Genomic DNA, 17,729 nt, shown 5'->3' with positions numbered 1-17,729 from the left:
AATTCCAGGTACTCATGAGGCTGAGGCAGGAGGATCACAATTTTAAGGTCGGCCTGAGCAATTTAGTGAGACTGTGTTTCACAAGAAAAAAATTAAAAAGGTCTGGAGATGAAGCTTAGTGGTAGAGTGCTTGACTGGCATGCATAAGAATCTGTGGTTCAATCCCCAATACAACAACAACAAAATCTGGACGTAGTAATTGACTGCCCTAGTGTTCTATGTAACTATCACTAATTCTTTCTTCCCGGTATCTGGCTTTTGGACCAGTCTCAGTGTGGTCACATGTATAATCTTTCTTTTGTATCTTTTCTTTCTTAGAGACCTGTCATCTAGAAAAATTAGGATGTATGTAAACTAACTGCCCACTAGGCCTGTTATACAAATAGTCATCCGGGACTTTCTATATCATGGTCATTTGTGTGAAATGTTAGAATTCCTTAAGGCCATGCCTTTCTTATATTTTTAGTCTCTCAATGGAAATTCTCCAATAGCTTTGCAAAACACGTTTAAAATAAGGTTTTTCCTAAAATTTAAAGGTAGAAATAAGCTCCAGTTATATTTTGGCATATTTATTAACATCTTATTTCCATTGTTGCTACTGTGAAATCTAATGTCATTCTTATTCCCATTTCCTACCATAGAATCTCTTGTGTGTGTATATCTCTGATCTCATTTAGGATCTCTTTCTTACCCTGAGTATTTTAAAGTTTCACAATGATGTTTCTTGATGTAATCTACTTTTTCCTTGATGTATGTCATTCCATGGGTTCTCTTCAATCCAAAGTCTTAGATCATTGACTCTGGAATATTTTCTAAATTTTTGCTTTGAAAAATTTCTCCCTTCAATTATTCTTTGAATTACTCCTGAAACATACTGTTCTTTGAGATGACTAATGAGTTTTCAAATTGTAAGTAATTCTCCAAGTCTATTATTTCCTCTATCATCTTTCCCAAAGAGTTGTTCTAGAATAGGAAGAATCCAAAGAGAGAAAAGAAGACTTCTTTCATCCGATAGAAAGCTCTACCTAAATTCCTAATGAACTTGGGTGATCTGGACACAGAAAACTGATCCAGAAGATACCCTTTGGGGGTTTCTGCTTTTGTCTAATCTAGTATATTGACCATCACAGACACCACTCCCTAAGGAAGGAGAGGTGGAGCAAAGAAAGGGAGACTTGGGAGGTTATGGAGGAAAATGATGATCTCTAGCACTTGATATTAAGCTTTTCATGGTGTTGGTGCACATATCGTTGGCACTGCAACCATGATAAGGCTTTTGTTTACTTGAGTTTCTCCAGTAACGTTAAAAGCTCCAATAGGAAAGGTAAAATATGTTATTTAGGTTCATATTCCTAATCTTCAGTAGACTGTCCACCACCCACTGAGCACTAAATAAACTCTTATTTAATAGTGATTGTGATCTGAACACTGTGAGTCCTATAGTGCTACCCACTTAATTTCATCCACCAAAATTTCACTTGAGCCTTGTTTTCCCAGGCTTTAGGATCTTCAATAACAATTATCAAGTGCTTCATTTTATTGGTAGTTCAAATTATAAGGTGTGTATTTATTTCAGAAGTGCAGAGTAGATCATCCTTTGACATCACATATAGGCCAATGATTCTTGAATCAGAAGATCTCCAATTGTTATTTTTAGACAAATTAACATTCAAACTTTGTTTAATATAAAATATATATTGCATGCCATGAATAGTTTATGTTAAAGCATACTACAAAATAAACTCAAAGAATATATTTAAAGTCACTTTGTATCTAAACATCTTATATACTTATATTACAGAAAACAACTTTGAACATTTCCCAGATATTTTAGAGAACCACTGCATAACTCATAGTATATACAGCTTTCTGTGATATTAATACAGTAGTATTTGAACACATGCATTTCACAAGGAAAAAAATCCCCATGGAAAGTCACTTCACAAAATCAACACCAAGGAATGACCTACATTTTTCCAGCCCCTCCATCGAAATCCTTAGTAACTGAGCTCATTTTTAATACAACTGCAAGAAAATTATTTAGAAAACAAATTTAATAGTAATTTGAAAAATAAGTGGTCAGAAATTTGAAATTTAATTTTTAAATAAGACAGCATGGTGAGAAATCCCATAGGTAAAGTCAGTTTTGTACTTTGGGTTTTTTTTGTTTGATTTTTACAAAAACTTCTCTGTCTTACAGATCAGATTTTAATCACCCCATATAATTTAGAAAATGGGGTCATTAAGGTTAGAAGTAATTGCCAATAATCTAATGCTCCTATGTACTAGTTACTTTTTCAGCCTTTAAATGTAACTGTCAATTTTACAAATTGAAATTGAAATGGAAGTGTGAGTAGGGAAGTTTGTGGAGATGAAATATTTTTTAAAAACTTTCAGACCATAGAATATAGAAAGGGCATTCAAAATGTAATGATATTGCTCATAATGATAGTAAGGTAATTTTTTCTTAAAAATTACAATAGTGTATATTCATAATAATGATATAAAAATGTTCAAAGAACCTAGAGGATAAAGGAAGACAGAGTTAATTCTGTGTCAAATCTCTTTAATTTACAATCTCTTCCTGAAGTTACTGTGCATGGTCTCAGAAATTTTTGAACTGTTTTCTTTTGACCTAATAGAAATACTTGTCATCTTGTTAGGTTGAGTGAAATAAGTTAGTTAATATTATTGCAAAGTCTTAAGAGTAAAATTGTCACATATTCTTTTCCCCCAAGAAGTCAGGAGACTCTATATTTCTCCTTAGTTTAAAAAAATAAAATAAAACCAGAACCCAGACTCAATCTAAATGTAAATGTGGCTTACGAATGACACAGTAATACCACTTGGCATTTCTTAAGTCAGCCTGTTCTTTCTACCCTGGATAAAAATAAAGAAAAGAAAGCATCTAACACAGAACCGCCCTATTACAACCTAAATTTGCTCAGGAAAGCAGAAATTTTCTGGCCTGCATCTATGCATTTTTTCCTCTTTCCGTAGCCTCCCACACTATAATGACTTATGCATGGAATTCAGAGACTTTATATTTTCTTTTGAGTGCAAAGTGAAGACCAACATGGAAAATGTGAATGAGGGCCACTTTCAAAGATGGCCACAGACCATTGAGGGAACCAAACAGTATCCAGAAAGATATTTGGTTAGCCTGGCGGACCGAATTTCTAGTATATTGCTTTACCAGTCTTTATAAGGTGGGAATATTTACCTTTCCAGCGTGTGTTTAGTCAGAATAGTTTGAAATTTTTGGTGGGGAGTCAAACTCCTTTTCAAAGACTGAAATGACACAAAATCAGCCCAGCAGTTAATTGTGCTTATGACTAAAATCAGTAAGCTAAACCGTGTAAAGTGCTGAGAGTTCTTGCACAGAATAAAAACTAAAAGTACCTACTCTATGAATGAGAGTTTTCATTAACAGTCCAGTACTTTGGTTTCTTTGTGCAATGACCCTCAGTTAGTTGATTTTATATGATTAAGTTTACATTGGTGTCATTTGTTTCCTTTCACTAAGTATTTAAATAATTGAAGGCAAAAGGATTGATACCTGGAAAGTATCAATATTTATAGTTTGAGCTTATTTTACACATGGGTTTCTTATTGAGTTTTATGGCCTATTTCTAACAGAAATATACACATTGAACTCCTTAGATGCCAAAAGAATGAGATTAAAATTTTTGAAGACTGGCCTTAATTCTTTCATTATGTTAACATCTTCTTTATGGTATAGTTGAATTCTTGCATGGGGAGTTTAGTTTTAACATACTAAAGACGTGGGGAGAAGGAAGGAAGGTGGAATCTCATAATTCCATGGACGCAATGAACTTTTTTGACACTCTGAGCCAAATCTTTTGTAAATAAGGAGGGGTAGAGGAATTGAAGGGCAGGGAGATGGGATAAAGAAAGAATCAAGTTATATTATGTACAGGTACAAACTCCATATATATGTATACAGTACCTAACATGTACCAATAAACTTAACTATTTTTTTTAAGTAGGACTTAGTTAGATTATGCGGGCTCACTTCCTACACATGTAACTGAGGAGAGGTTTTTTTCAAACTTCAACAGTGCTAACTTGTTCACTCACAATTGCAATAGTAGTATGCATTAACAGGTGTTTTGGTTAAATTATTTAAGCTTCCCATAATATTATCTTGCTAGCTAATAACTGCAGTAATAGGATAAATGAACACACCTATTTCTAATAAAGCTGAAAATATTATGTTATTCTGTCTTATTCATGAATGTTAATATGTGCTAACCTGCATTATTCTGTTTTTCAGCCATCCCTGGAGTAAATACATCCCAGTCATATAGAATTGGTGTCAGCTCTTTCACACACTAATACATTACATATGCTGTCTCTGTAGCTTAGATTTTGCACGGACAGTTCCCTAGTGGCCTTTGTTTGAATTTAAACCAAATAGTTAGTATATTTTTTAATGACTTGTGTTCACCAAAGTAAATTGGAAAAATGGACAAGCTAGAGCAACACTTTCATCTCTGTGATTTTTTAAGAATTTAAATTCAAATATTTTCTTAATGGAGCCTGGTATTTATTTATTTATTAACAAACTAGCTCAAAGGCTTTTAAAAGTATTGCTAATAATTTTTTACCAGAAATAATAAATGAAAAAATAATTCTAGCATTAAACTTCTTCTAAAAATTTGTTATTAAACTTAGTAACTATTAAGTTATTAAACAGAAAATTCATAGAATCTCTTACCCCTACCTTCCTAGCACACATTAGATGTTCTCTTTTCCAAGATAGACTTTGACTTTATAAATGTATCCATAACAATATATATTTCTAAATTTTTTAATAGGTGGTGAAATGACAGAACTCACTCTCTTCTATTCATGACTTTGAAATCATCTTTCGCCAAGTTCCATCTCCGTTAACCTCATATGGAATATATCTCCCTGTCTGTTGTTAAACTATGATGACATGTCTGCAGCTATCAGAAAGAGAAGCTGGGAAGAACATGTGACCCAGCGGACGGAACAGCCCTTTAATTCTGCTGATTATAACACAGCATGTCATCATGGACTTGTAGCCGACAACTTGCAGGCAAGTATGGAAAAAAATGCAGCTCTAAATGTGGACCGCAAAGACAAGTGTGTGTCGCTACCAAACTGCTGCCATGAGTCAGAGCTGAGAGATTTTCCTGGGATGTCCATGGGCCACATTTCAAAGAAAATGAATAAAAATGACAGCTATGAAGGGGAAGATCAGTTTCTTTCTCTGGATGCCAGCACAGAAACACTGGTCCATGTTTCTGATGAGGATACCGATTCTGATCTGCACCTTACAGAAAATAAACAGATTTTAATTACCCAAGGTCATAACATCCCAGACCAACACTGTGTTGAAGGAGCCGGCTCCTTAGTAGAGGCATTGCCCATCCTGGAAAGTAACCATGGTTCTTACAACTCTCGGGGAATTTCTGGTAAAGCTGACTTAGCACTAGCAGAAGAGAATAGGGAAAATCAAGTTGTTGACACTATAAGTAAAAGCCTGGAGCTTTGTGATGATATAAACTTAAGTGAGATAAAAGCTATGCCTAAAGTAAATACATTTGATTCTTTGAATGTGAAAGATATTATGCCTGAGAAGCAACTACTTAATTCTGCTGTAATTGCTCAGCAACGAAGGAAACCTGATTTCCCTAAAGATGAATATGAAAGAAACACTGGCCACGAATTACAAGATGAGGTTTTGACCATTCATTGTACAGATGGGGGATTGCCATTATTAAAAGCAGGTTTTGGAAGCTGCCTTCAGGAGCCTCATTCCTACCCAAGTGGAAGTGAAAATGGCCTGGACAAAAGTGCATTCTCAGAACATCAAAACAGAGGCCCTCCCGAGGTCAGTGCAGAAGATGGTGTGCAGGGTCTACACGTAAAGGACACACTGGCCACGCAGGAGCCCACAGATGGCCAAGTCAAACTTCGTAAGAGAAAGGTAAGGTGTGCGCACAGATCAGATGGCTTTTGAAATTCTGTAAATTTTCTTATTTTTATCATTTTGTGTTTTGTTAGGATTAAAAATGTATTTTCCTTTGCCCTGAAATGCAGAGGCTCAATATTTTAAAGATTATCCAGTTGGTGAAACTATAAAAATAAGTAAAATTTAAAATGCAATAACTCTTTATTTTGCTGATAATATTTCAGCAGTTTAAAAACCATTCTGTTTTGGAATAGTGTTGAGGCAGGATTTCATCTTAAATTGGAATTAAATAGCTACTACACAGCTCATAATTATGTAGTCCAGTGCCTTCTGAAACGCAATATCTGGTATTATCATGATATTCCTTAGTATCTTTTATTTAGGCCTGTCTTCTTGTCCCTTCAAAAAGTTATTTTTGTCATTAAAAAGTGGCACAAGTCACATATTTTAAAAAACCCTTTACATATCCAAAGGCAACAGTGTCTCTTTCTCCTAAATATACTGATACTGTGATTATGAAAACCTGACCCACTCACCATCAAAATGTGCATTGTGATCTGTTTCTTGCCACAACTTTTATTTAACAATTACTCAAAAATACCCAATAATGGAATTTAAGGGTTTTTTTGTTTATTTGTTCATTTGTGCCAAGTACCTTTTAATTCTGGAAATGTCATACTCTCTAAAAATCTGCATGGGAAAGAAGCAAGCATTGAGGTGACACCCAAACTTTAGAATTTCTTCAAACAATGTAGTGTCATATAGTCCTGATGTAAATCCAAGTCTATTGTCTTCTCATATACATTCCACCTGGCACTGAAGAAAACTGGCAGTTTGTGGACTCTTTGTGAAATAATTAAAACATAATTTTTAGCCTTTCTCAATCTGTAATTGCAATTCTACTAAACTCCAAAATAATATCCTTAGCTCTGTTTAACTGGACCTTCTACCTACAAAAGTGTGGGGAGAGTGTGCTCAGCAACCTTCTTTGTGGTGAAAAACGGTCTGGTTTTCATAAACTGTGGTTTTGCTAACAGAGTAGCCCGGTAATGTGTCATGAGTTAGTTTAAGCGAACTAAGAGACTTTACAGCAAAAACCACTGTGCTCAAACTATATGCCAACAAAGGATTCTGCAGTTCTGGCAAATTCTGTACCTTATACAAATTGTATTAAAATGTTAATGCTCCATGAAGTTGTTATAATTGGAATCTCAGGTAATTTTTTAAAGAAATTTCCATACATTCTATCAAACCTGTTGGAGGGAACGCAATAATGATGTAAGAAAGTATTAACTGACCTATGACTTAGTTTCCCTAAAATAAGACAAATGTTACCCAACTGTTGACAGAAACATTAAACATTCCCCAAACATATGCTCACCACTTGGACATTTATATCAATACTAAAAATTCTGAGAAGAACTTATTCTTGGACTTGTCAGTATAACATGGTTGCATTTTAAGAGCTATAATTATATCATATTTACAAGTACTAACTTAAATATTCTATTTTAAGCATTTCAGCACTAAAGCGTTGTGGTATTGTCTGGTGGAATGTTTACTTTGACTCTATAACCCGTTTTAGGATGCCTTGTAATGAAATGATTAAGTGCAAAAGTTCAGGTTCAAAATTTAGTTCAGAAAAGTGTACTTGTAAAAGGAGACTTTAGAAACAAAGTATGTAGTAATTTTTTATTTATTCATCATTGAGCAAATGTTAAGATACTTTTAAATTGACAATTCACCATTTTAAAACTTTATCAAAGAAACAGTAGACTATATTCAGGAAAAGATGTATACAAAGCTGCTTATCCTTGTATTCTATATTCATGAAGACAAAAAAAAAAAAAACTAGCCTAGGGGCTGGGTATTTAGCTCACCAGCATAAGTACCAGCCTTGCAAGCAGGCGGTCGTGAGTTTGATCCCTGGTACCGATAAAAATGAAAAAGACAAAAAAAAAAAAAAAAAAAAAAAAACCTAGCCTAAATTTCCATCACTAAATCTGTTTAAATATTTCTATCTGTGGTAGGAAACACTGTATATCCATTAAAACAATGGAATGAGATCCATATGCATTAATTTTGAAAGATATCCATAATATATCTATAAAAATGGCAAATATATATATATAACATATCCAAATATTATGTGAAAAAGTCTAAAGAAAGTGAATATTTGTAAAGTTTTTCAAAATGTCAACCAGAGTTCCAAACAAATAGTTCATTTTTAAAGCCAGCACAATTAGTTTAAAGGACACACGAGCCACAGTTCCATGTATGCGAGCAAGAGGTACCAGATACTGAAGCTTAATTGTGTCCTTGAAGCTATTTGTCAGTTAGAGTAACAGCTGTAAGGTGAGCTCTTGCAAAAGTGAAATACAATATAATACGATATGATTTTAGTTAGAGAACTTTAATCAGCTCATTATTTAGTAGACATGTAAATGAACGAAACTCTTCATTGAATTTCGGAGCATGGATCTCTTGTCAGGATATTCATACTCAAGATTCTACAACAGCAACAAAAACCCTACGAGCTTAAAAGTTATGCTCAGAATGAACGGAAGTATTACGCTAGACATATCACTGTACCATGGATATATACTGTCATGTTTTGAAGCCCATGGTATTTGTCCAGCATTTTTTTTTCTGCAATTCGTTTTTCCTTGGTGTGCAATTTTCTGAGCATCAGGATAGCCACACAAGCATTTATTGTGAGTCTCAGTTGAGATTACTCTAGTAGTATATTTAAGCCTAGACCTTTTGAGGTGGTAATTTCCTTAAATATGAGGAAGTAGCTCATGAAAATTAAACCACCGAAATCAAAGGAAGGCCAAATGGATCACAAGCAGATGTTAATGTGTGAGGCAGAAGGTCCTCTGGCATCTGACGAGTGCTCATGGGGCTGGGCTGCATTTGCAGGGTGAAACATCTGGTTAAAAGCAACTCTGAGAAACAGAAACCCTGAAGGTCTGAAGAAAGGAGACAGTCTAAAATGTGGTATCTTTAAACCAGAAGGGATATGAAAATGGAAAATATGTAGAGAACGATTTGAGGTTAGGCTTGCTTTTTAAAGAGCCAGTGTGTTTGTCATGATTGTGGTTTACTAATTAGAGAATTTTGAATAACCAAATTTTGAATTATCATAATTATAAAAATATACAGCAATATTTTATTTGCTCACATAAAAGGGAATACAAACCCATCTTCAAAGCAAAATAAACTTGAAAGGATACTGCAAAAATAACACAGAGACAAACTTTGAGAAGACGCCTACATCCACATTCCAATAAAACTCCCACATTCCAACAGTAAACCAATTTCAGGGTCTTTTGGTATCACCCAGTATTAAACTGGACTGCTATTGTTGAAAGCCAGCATAATAGTGGTTTGAACCATCCATTTCTGTCAACACAGGTAATATTAACAGTCAGTCCTAGGTCAGCACGCAGGTTATGTTTTCAGAACCTGAGACCCCTTTTTATCTAATTGTCCCTCTTTCTTGCATCCTCATCTATATTCAGGCCATAGGATACGGAAGGGACCAGTGGTCACCGCATCACTATGTACAGGCACGACCCAGGAAGTGCACATTTCTTTTTCTCTCACATCACAAGGGCCAGAATTTAAAGCCATGGCCACACCTGGTGCCAGAGGGCTGCAAGCTGGAATCTGCGTAATGGGCAATCATGTGACTGCTAAAACTTTATTATTATCAAAGAAATACAACACTTATATTGCCCTATAGCTCATAAATATATTAAAGAACAAACATAAACATTACCTAGTATATTATAGCATAGCATGAAAGGAATAACTAGATTGCATATATGTTCTGTATTACTCTGTATAAACATTTTATGTATTTGGGATTTTAATTACTTGGTTCTTTAATTTCACATTGTTGTATCCCTTTTAAAGTTAGGAAACCTACTTGTGGAACAGATATTCATCAAGTGTTATAATGTATTACATAAAAACTGTGTAGCAGTACAAATTTTATATCTATATATAGTGTTCTGGAAAATATGGTACATTAATTAGCTAATACTGATATAAATCAAATGTTTTCTTCTTACACTACCATTAAAATATGCATAAATTTGGTAAAATCACACCCACTTTACAAACGTCATCCTCTTTTCTGTTTCTGCTATGTCTAAATGGGAGCCTTCTAATGACAGAAAGGTAACACTGCAAAAATAGGTGACCGAGAGAAGATAGCAAATTATGCAATAAACTAGATGGAGCACAATAGGAAGCTCGCTGGAAGAATATAAAACAGTAGAAAAGAATTGATCAAGAAGTAAAAGCTAAATGATGGTTAAGCTAAGACCCAAACTAAGAACACAGGAAATATTGAATAAAAGCAAAGAGTAGAGGAAGAATTAAAGCTTGTGAATAAATCTTAGATCAGTTGATGGGAAAGGAATGGAATTCAGGGCAAGAATCTATGTTTTTGCAGATGAATTCATAATAATAGTATGACCTGGCATTAAGATCACACTGGCTTTAACATAGCAGCTTTGCTGAGCAGATTGTATTTGTTAAATCCTCTTGTATTTGGAGCTTTCAAGTTTAAAATTATTATTTCTTTTTGTCACAAAACAACTGATTAAATGTAACTAATTAGTTATACAGCACTCGGTGAGTCATAAATATTATTTAGAATGTACTCTGTTGCTGCTAAAAGGAATAAGACAGATATAGAGAGGGAAAATGTTGGAACATCCATTTAAATTTCTTTTATCCTTTAATTTTGTAAATCTTATAAGATGCAGGTGAATTAGTACAAAAGTGAATGTACAATATTTTATAAGTAAAATACACATGCTCACTGCACAGTACATAATCAAAAACATACCAGGGCGCAGGTCTAGAAACATTACAGCTTTTCTGGTTAATGTCATTTTGAGGGAGTTGGAAATCAAGTGAGTAAGGAAATGAACAGTAGAATAAAAGATTGGAAGAAAATCATTAGGAAGATTAAAGAACATTCATGTAAAAAGTGTCAGATAATAGTACATTTCTTTTCAATTTTGAGGCAAATACCACATGAAGTAAGGAAAGCTGCTGTCAGGCACCCTTAAGGCAATTATGCATATATCCTGAATACAAGTGGTTAGGTCTGATGTGTTCTGTCCCTGTTACTCTCAATTAAAGAAGCTGTGGTGTGTGATGAGCCTCTCCATCAGTGACTTGGACCAAAATCCCAAATTTACTGCGTTATTAACCAGAACATTGATGAGTTTATAATAACCTAATATCAGCTTTTATTGGAGCAAAAATTAATATACTTTTACAGTGTTATTTTAAATAATGAAGGGTTACTTCAGAATCAATTGCACATTACACGCTATCATACCAGTAAAACTGATTTAGTTTCCTCCTCACGGATTTCTGTTACTAGAAACTGAGAACAATTTATTAATCTTTTAATAGCAATCAAACTACCATAGCTTTTGGCTGCCTCCCTTGAAGAAATGCCAATATTCACAAAAGCTAGAATAATTTACACAACCTCTGTCACAGAGCCCCACTCTGTGATAGGGCATGATGGTGCCAGCAGGCTCTGTTCACTCTCTGGCTCATGTTCTTAGAAATCACACACTGATCCACCACTGCCAGCAAGATCTCTGTTCCACGGATAGTCTTCTAAATGTAAAGAAATCACAGTACTGTGTTAGAGATTACCTCACAATTTTCAGAGAAAATATTCGCAAGGAAAAGTATGCTTTTACTCCTTTTTCCATTCTGTTTCTACATAGATCTAGGAATAAAACCGATGACTAATGAACCCCTTCAATTTTAACTCCTATTTCTTGAGCCAGTGAAACTTTAAAAGGGTTTGCTCTTTTGTATGTGCTTTAAAAATTGACCCCAATGTTTATAAATATGTTGAAATAGCACCCCTAGTTTTTTTTAATGAATTTGATCTGAGCTTGATTTTCATGTCAAGAGAGTAATCTGTGATAAAGGAAGAATCCAACCTAAATCAGGAAATGTTATTTACCTTTGTGAGCTAGACATATGTCTGGAAGTGAGCTACACATATGTCTGGAAGAGACAGTAGTGACTACTCCACAAGACCATGATGGTCTCTAAATGAAACAGGAAAGGTGACTGAACATCTGCATAGTACAGAGTTCGGATGATCTAAAGTTTTCAAGCAAAACATGAAGTGAGAACCTGACAGTCAAATGAGTAAATAGTTGCAAAATTATCCTGAGAATATATCAAACTCTAGTGAAATCTGCATTGACAGCACAACTGACCAGCCAAGAGCCAGATTCTTAGCTGGAAATTTCTGGCACTGGGCATGGCCAATGATCAGTTTCTACAGCTTCTGTACCATAATGGTACGCATAGACCAAAGTAATTAAGCCAGTGGACTCTGAGAATGAGCTGCTTGAATTTGACATGCTTCTCTCACTTACAACTTCATGATTTTATATCACAGTCTTTATATGTCTCAGTTTTTTATCTGAAAAATGGGATTTATTACTTGGTTAAGGTGATTAAATGTTTATGTGTTTATAAATAGAACACCTGACACAGTAAACACCATCTAGTTTTACCTATTATTGTTAGTAGTAACAATTTTGTCTGTTTTACTAAATTGCTCTAGTTATGGATCTGAGCATAAGCTGAACTGTCTGGAAATGTGGGGAAAGGGTGATAAACTCTGAGAGTGATTTCAGGAAGTAATTAAATCTATGTGGACATCTTTGCTATCAAATTTCATCACTATAGACTAGATTCTGGAATATGCACTCGTGAGCTAAATAAATATTAAGTATCTTTTCTTTGCCAGTCAATTTGCTAGATGTAGTTAGTACAGAATCTGAATAAGAATAATATATGCATTCATACCTAAAGCAACTTAGTCATTAGTAAGTGTAAAGTAATACACAAATAATTAACTTTAAGATAAACTAACTTTTCCAGTCAATAGTAACCACTTCACAAAAGCCAATATGTAAATAGACATATTCCAAATTTGACTAGTGCATACTGGTTATGCAAAGTAATGATTTTCATGTTAGCAGATTAGTACACGCACATAACATTCTTTAATCATCCCTCTCCCCATATCTCTGGTTGCCCCACCTCCACATTAATTTTGCATTGGAGGGGCAATTGTATAACGTATTTTTATCTTATTTATCCCTCTGTGACCCACACTTCCATACCCTCCCTGTGCCCTTCATTCCCTCCCTCCTATCTAGTAATAGTCTTCCTTGTACTTCTCATCGTTTTTGGTTTCCATGTTTTAGAGAGACTTTTCCATATTTCTGAGTCTTGCCTATTTCATTCAACATGATGATCTCCAAATGCCTCCACTTTCCTGCAGATGACAAACCTTTATTTTTTATGGCTGAATAATACTACATTATGCAAATTTATCACAGTTTCTTTATCCATTCATCTGTTGATGTGGACTTTGGCCATTCTCATATCTTGGCTTTGGTAAATTTTTTTTTGTCACAATGGACATGTATTTGCCAGAGTCATCCTAAGTATTTTTAAAACAACAAAATACGTGAGTTGGAGGACCATCTGAACCTCTCACTATTTCCTATTTATCTACATTCTATTTTGTTCCTCATTTGTATATATACTTCACATATAAAAGAAACCATAAGATGTTTAATCTTGTGTGTTTGACTTCTTTCACTTAACATTATGTTCTCAAGTTGTGTCTATTTACCTATGAATTCAAGTTTATCTTTATTGTAGAGTAGCACTTCATTGTGTATAAAGACTACATTTTTTGCTCTGCATTAATCTGTTGATGGACATATATGCTGTTTCCAAGACTTAGCTATTTTAAATTATATTCCTATAAACGTGGATATGCATGTGTCCCTGTAAGATGGTAATATGAACTCTTTGGGGAAGATACCTAGAAGGGGGCTGGATAACTCAGTAAAATGGAATTTCTATTTTTAGCTTTCTGAGGAATCTCCACACTAGTTTCCATAGTGAAAATCGAAATTTACATTCCCACCAACAATGCAGAAGGGTTAATTTTTCCTCACATCCTCAGCGGCATTTTTAAATACCACATTTTTTGATGATAGTCATTCTTTCCAGGGTATGACTATATTTCAGCATAGTTTTAATTTGCATTTTTCTGGTAGCCAGTGATGTTGGACATTTTTTCATGTATTTATCAGCCATTTGTGCTACTTCTTCTGTAAACTCTCTATTCATTTCAATTGCCAATTTTTTGAATGGGTCTTTTATTTGGAGTGTATAATTTTTGAGTTCTTTATATATTCTAGCCTCCTGCCTGTGAAATAGCTGGCAAAAATACTTTCCTGTTCTGTAGACTGGCTCTTTACTCTGTTGGTTATTTTCTCTGCTGTGTATATGCTCTTTACTTTGATATCATCCTACTCACTGTATTACTTCTTGTGCTATTGGGGTTCTGTTTAAAAAGTCCTTTTCTATGTCTCTCTCTTCAAGAGTTGTTCCTTCCAACAGATTAGGTTTTATTCTAACATTTAGTTTTTTGATTCATTTTGATTTTAGGCTAGTGTGTGATGAGATACTTGATTTTAGATTCAATGTTCTACATGTGGATAGTCAAATTTTCCAACAGTATTATATATAATTGTGTTTTATATACATATTTCTTACAATATATTATATTATTTCTTGCATATATAATATTTCATATATATATATATATATATATATATATATATATATTTCTCTTGCCTGACTGTGTTAAACTAATCTTTTGAGGCTACATTGAACAGGAGTGGTAATAATTGATACGCTTGTCTTGTTCTTGATTTTGAATGGAAAACTTTTCAGATTTTTCCCATTTAGTATGATGCTGGCTGTAGCTTGGTACATGGCTTTTATTAGATTGTGATCTCATCTTTTCCATTTCTAATTGCATTGATTGCTTCCTTTTTTGCTTGCATATATCCATTAAATCCATTTGTTTGAAGACTTGGTTCAACTCTTACACTTCTTTGCTAATTTCTTGTTTGGATGACCTATTTCTAATGGAATATTGAAGTCCCCTACTATAATTATATCAATGTTTTTCTGATCTTTGATGTCTATTAGTGTTTGCTTTATGAAACTGGGTGCACTGTGATTTGGTGCATACACAGCAGTACCTGGAACACAAACTGGAATGTTTCCAGGATTCTGCTCCCAAATTGAGTTGGATGAAAATAAAACTAAATTCAGTGAATAGCTTCAATATAGACTTTATGGTAAAATTTGATTCTATTCCTATACAGTTCTGTTTGCAAGAAGAATAATAGAAAGATTTGAGTTTGTGAACCGAGGTACCACTGTATGTTTATAATTATTACTTTTTCCTATTGAATGGTTCTATTAACTAATAAGTAGTATCCTTTGCCTCTTTAGTTTAGCTTTATCTTGAAATCCACTTTGTCCAAAAGTAGGATAGAAATTCCTGCTTGTTTTGGAGTTCTTGCTGCATGGAATATCACTTTCCATCCTTTCGTTTTTAGTTTATAGTTTTTTTTTTATCGGTACCAGGGATCAAACTCATGACCACCTGCTTGCAAGGCAGGTGCTTATTCTGCTGAGCTAAATCTCCAGCCCTTCAGTTTATAAATTTTGTGTTAAATTTATTTCTGTGTACAGCATACAGTTGAATTTTCTTCTTTCATCTATTCTGCTACTCTGTGTCTTTTGATTGGCTGAGTTCATTTAGATTGATAGCTGTAGTTGGTAGGTATTGTCTTATTTATCTTATCATCATTTACTTTCCTGTTGTTCCTGGGTTTCTTTCCCGCCTACTTAATTGCTATCCCCCCTGATGCTTTCATTTTATTGGCACTTTTATTATTATTAGCTTCATTGTCTCTTTCTAGTATATCTTTGGAAAAATTTTGGAATTTTATCTTTGTGGTGATGATGTTTTTTAAGCTCTGCTTATCATGGAAATATCTATTTGTCCAACAATTTTGAAAGATAATTCTGCAGTATATAACAGTTGGGTTTGGAAGTTGTTCTCTCATTTTGCTTGAAACATTTCTCTCCAACCACCCCTTGCCTTTAAGGTTTCCAGTCAAATAGTTTCTTACAATTCTGATGCATTTTTCTTCATAGGTGATTCTTTGCTTTTTTCTAGTAGCCTTTATAGATTCTGTTTTATGTTAGATTTCTGGTATTTTCATTACTTTGTAGCATGCAGGGATTTTTTTCTGGTCATGGCTGTTTGCAGTTCTATATGCCTCACTTGTCTCTACATTAAATTTTTTCTATGTGTGGAAATTTTTCTGCCAGTACTTCTGCAAATAGGTATTTTATGTGATTTGTGTTGTCTTCTGATTTGCCATTAATCAAACTACTCTTATGTTAGTCTTCTTTGAGTCAACTAGCAGTCGTTGGATCTATTTTTCATATTCTTTTGTTTTTAACTTCTCTCTCATTTATTGATCATTGACTATAGCCCACCCTCCAGATCTGACACTGTCTTTCCACACTGGCTGCTTCTCCTGCCAATGTACTCAATTGCATTTTTAATATCCTGGGATTCTCTTTGTGACTTTTTATGGCTTCCATTCTTTTCTATGCTATGCATTCATGTCTTGCATCTCTTTGTTTAGCTCCACTAGATTTTTTTTCTCTAGATTCACTGATTATTTGTTTAACTAAGGTCACGATTTCATTAGTTATGTCTTCTTTCAATTCACCAACCCCTGTATTGAAGTGTTTTACCTGCTATCCTCCAGACATTTCTGCTGGGTGGGCTATGATTTCCTCACCTGTGATGCCTACTGAACCAGTTTTATGGCAGCTGGGATTCTGGGAACATTTTGTCAACTTTGATTTTTGTGTATCTAATTTTGCCATTGTTGTTCTGTTTTCTTTTTGGCTTTTGTGATGGGGTTTGTGGTTTCTTTGCTCAGTGCCTTGGTTCTTTGGGAGTGAGCTGTAATCTTGTTTATGTGCCCTGGAAATCCAGATACTGGCATATAGAGAAAACTGATTGACACCAACAACTGTGTCACCTTCGCGAGAATAGTAAAATCAGCAACAAGAAGGGTGAGAAACATGAACTGGACATTGGTAAACCCTGAGAACCACTCATGAACTGCCCTTAACCAGAGCAAAAGGTCCATAATTTAGTGAAGACACCTAGGCCAACCAAATATGGACCTACAATAATTCAGACGACTGATTACTGCTGGACGTAGGCAGCAGTGTAAGAGCTCAAGCATACCACTGGACTAAATGCCATCTCCTTCAGATCTACCCCCATGAAGATTATACTCACTAGACCTGTCCTTCCACCATACTATATAGGACCCGTGAACCTCCCATCCCAAGTCCAAGCTCCCAGGGACCCAAGGAGATCCCTATTTAGCTCTCACACCCTCTCAGTCTGTGTCTCACCAAGTCTCTGTGCGAGGACAACACTTCAGTTGTGGAGTGAAACTCTCCTCCTGACTGTCCGCCTTGGCCTCAGTCAGGTCAGTCTTTTGGTTGTCACCTCTGCTGCTCTATGCCGTGGAGAGCCCAGGAGTGGAGCTGGCTAGGTTTTGGTATTTTGGCTGCTCTCCTCTTGCCTCCCAAACGATTACATGAGGCCTTGACTGGCAGCAGCAGTGAGGGATGTGGGGCCTATGAGGCCTCTCTTTTGCCTCTTATGTGGGTCCTGCAGTGGCATCGGCGGGGGTAGGGTGTGGGTTTCTCCTTACTTGTGCATGAGTCAAGTTCTTGATTTTCAAATCTAGATTTTCAATTAAATCTTTTTGGGATT

General features: G+C 34.9%; 1 protein-coding gene across 5 annotated transcripts in view; it reads left to right on the top strand.

Moving 5' to 3' along the window:
* The window catches only part of Dlc1 (DLC1 Rho GTPase activating protein), a 397,132-nt gene that overhangs the window by 9,920 nt on the left and 369,483 nt on the right, over window positions 1–17,729 (top strand). For all 5 annotated transcript variants that reach the window (XM_063234578.1, XM_063234579.1, XM_063234581.1 and 2 more), the window contains one exon: window positions 4,842–5,980. In XM_063234578.1, coding sequence (XP_063090648.1) covers window positions 4,964–5,980 — 1,017 coding nt within the window. In that variant the 5' untranslated portion in view covers window positions 4,842–4,963. The remainder of the gene's footprint in view (window positions 1–4,841; window positions 5,981–17,729) is intronic.

The sequence above is a fragment of the Cavia porcellus genome, unplaced genomic scaffold (genome assembly GCF_034190915.1).
Source record: "Cavia porcellus strain 051 isolate PalLab524CR breed Dunkin Hartley unplaced genomic scaffold, mCavPor4.1 scaffold_24, whole genome shotgun sequence".
NCBI lineage: Eukaryota > Metazoa > Chordata > Mammalia > Rodentia > Caviidae > Cavia > Cavia porcellus.
The sequence above is the reverse complement of the archived record's forward strand: the minus strand, read 5'-3'. Positions and strand labels throughout refer to the sequence as shown.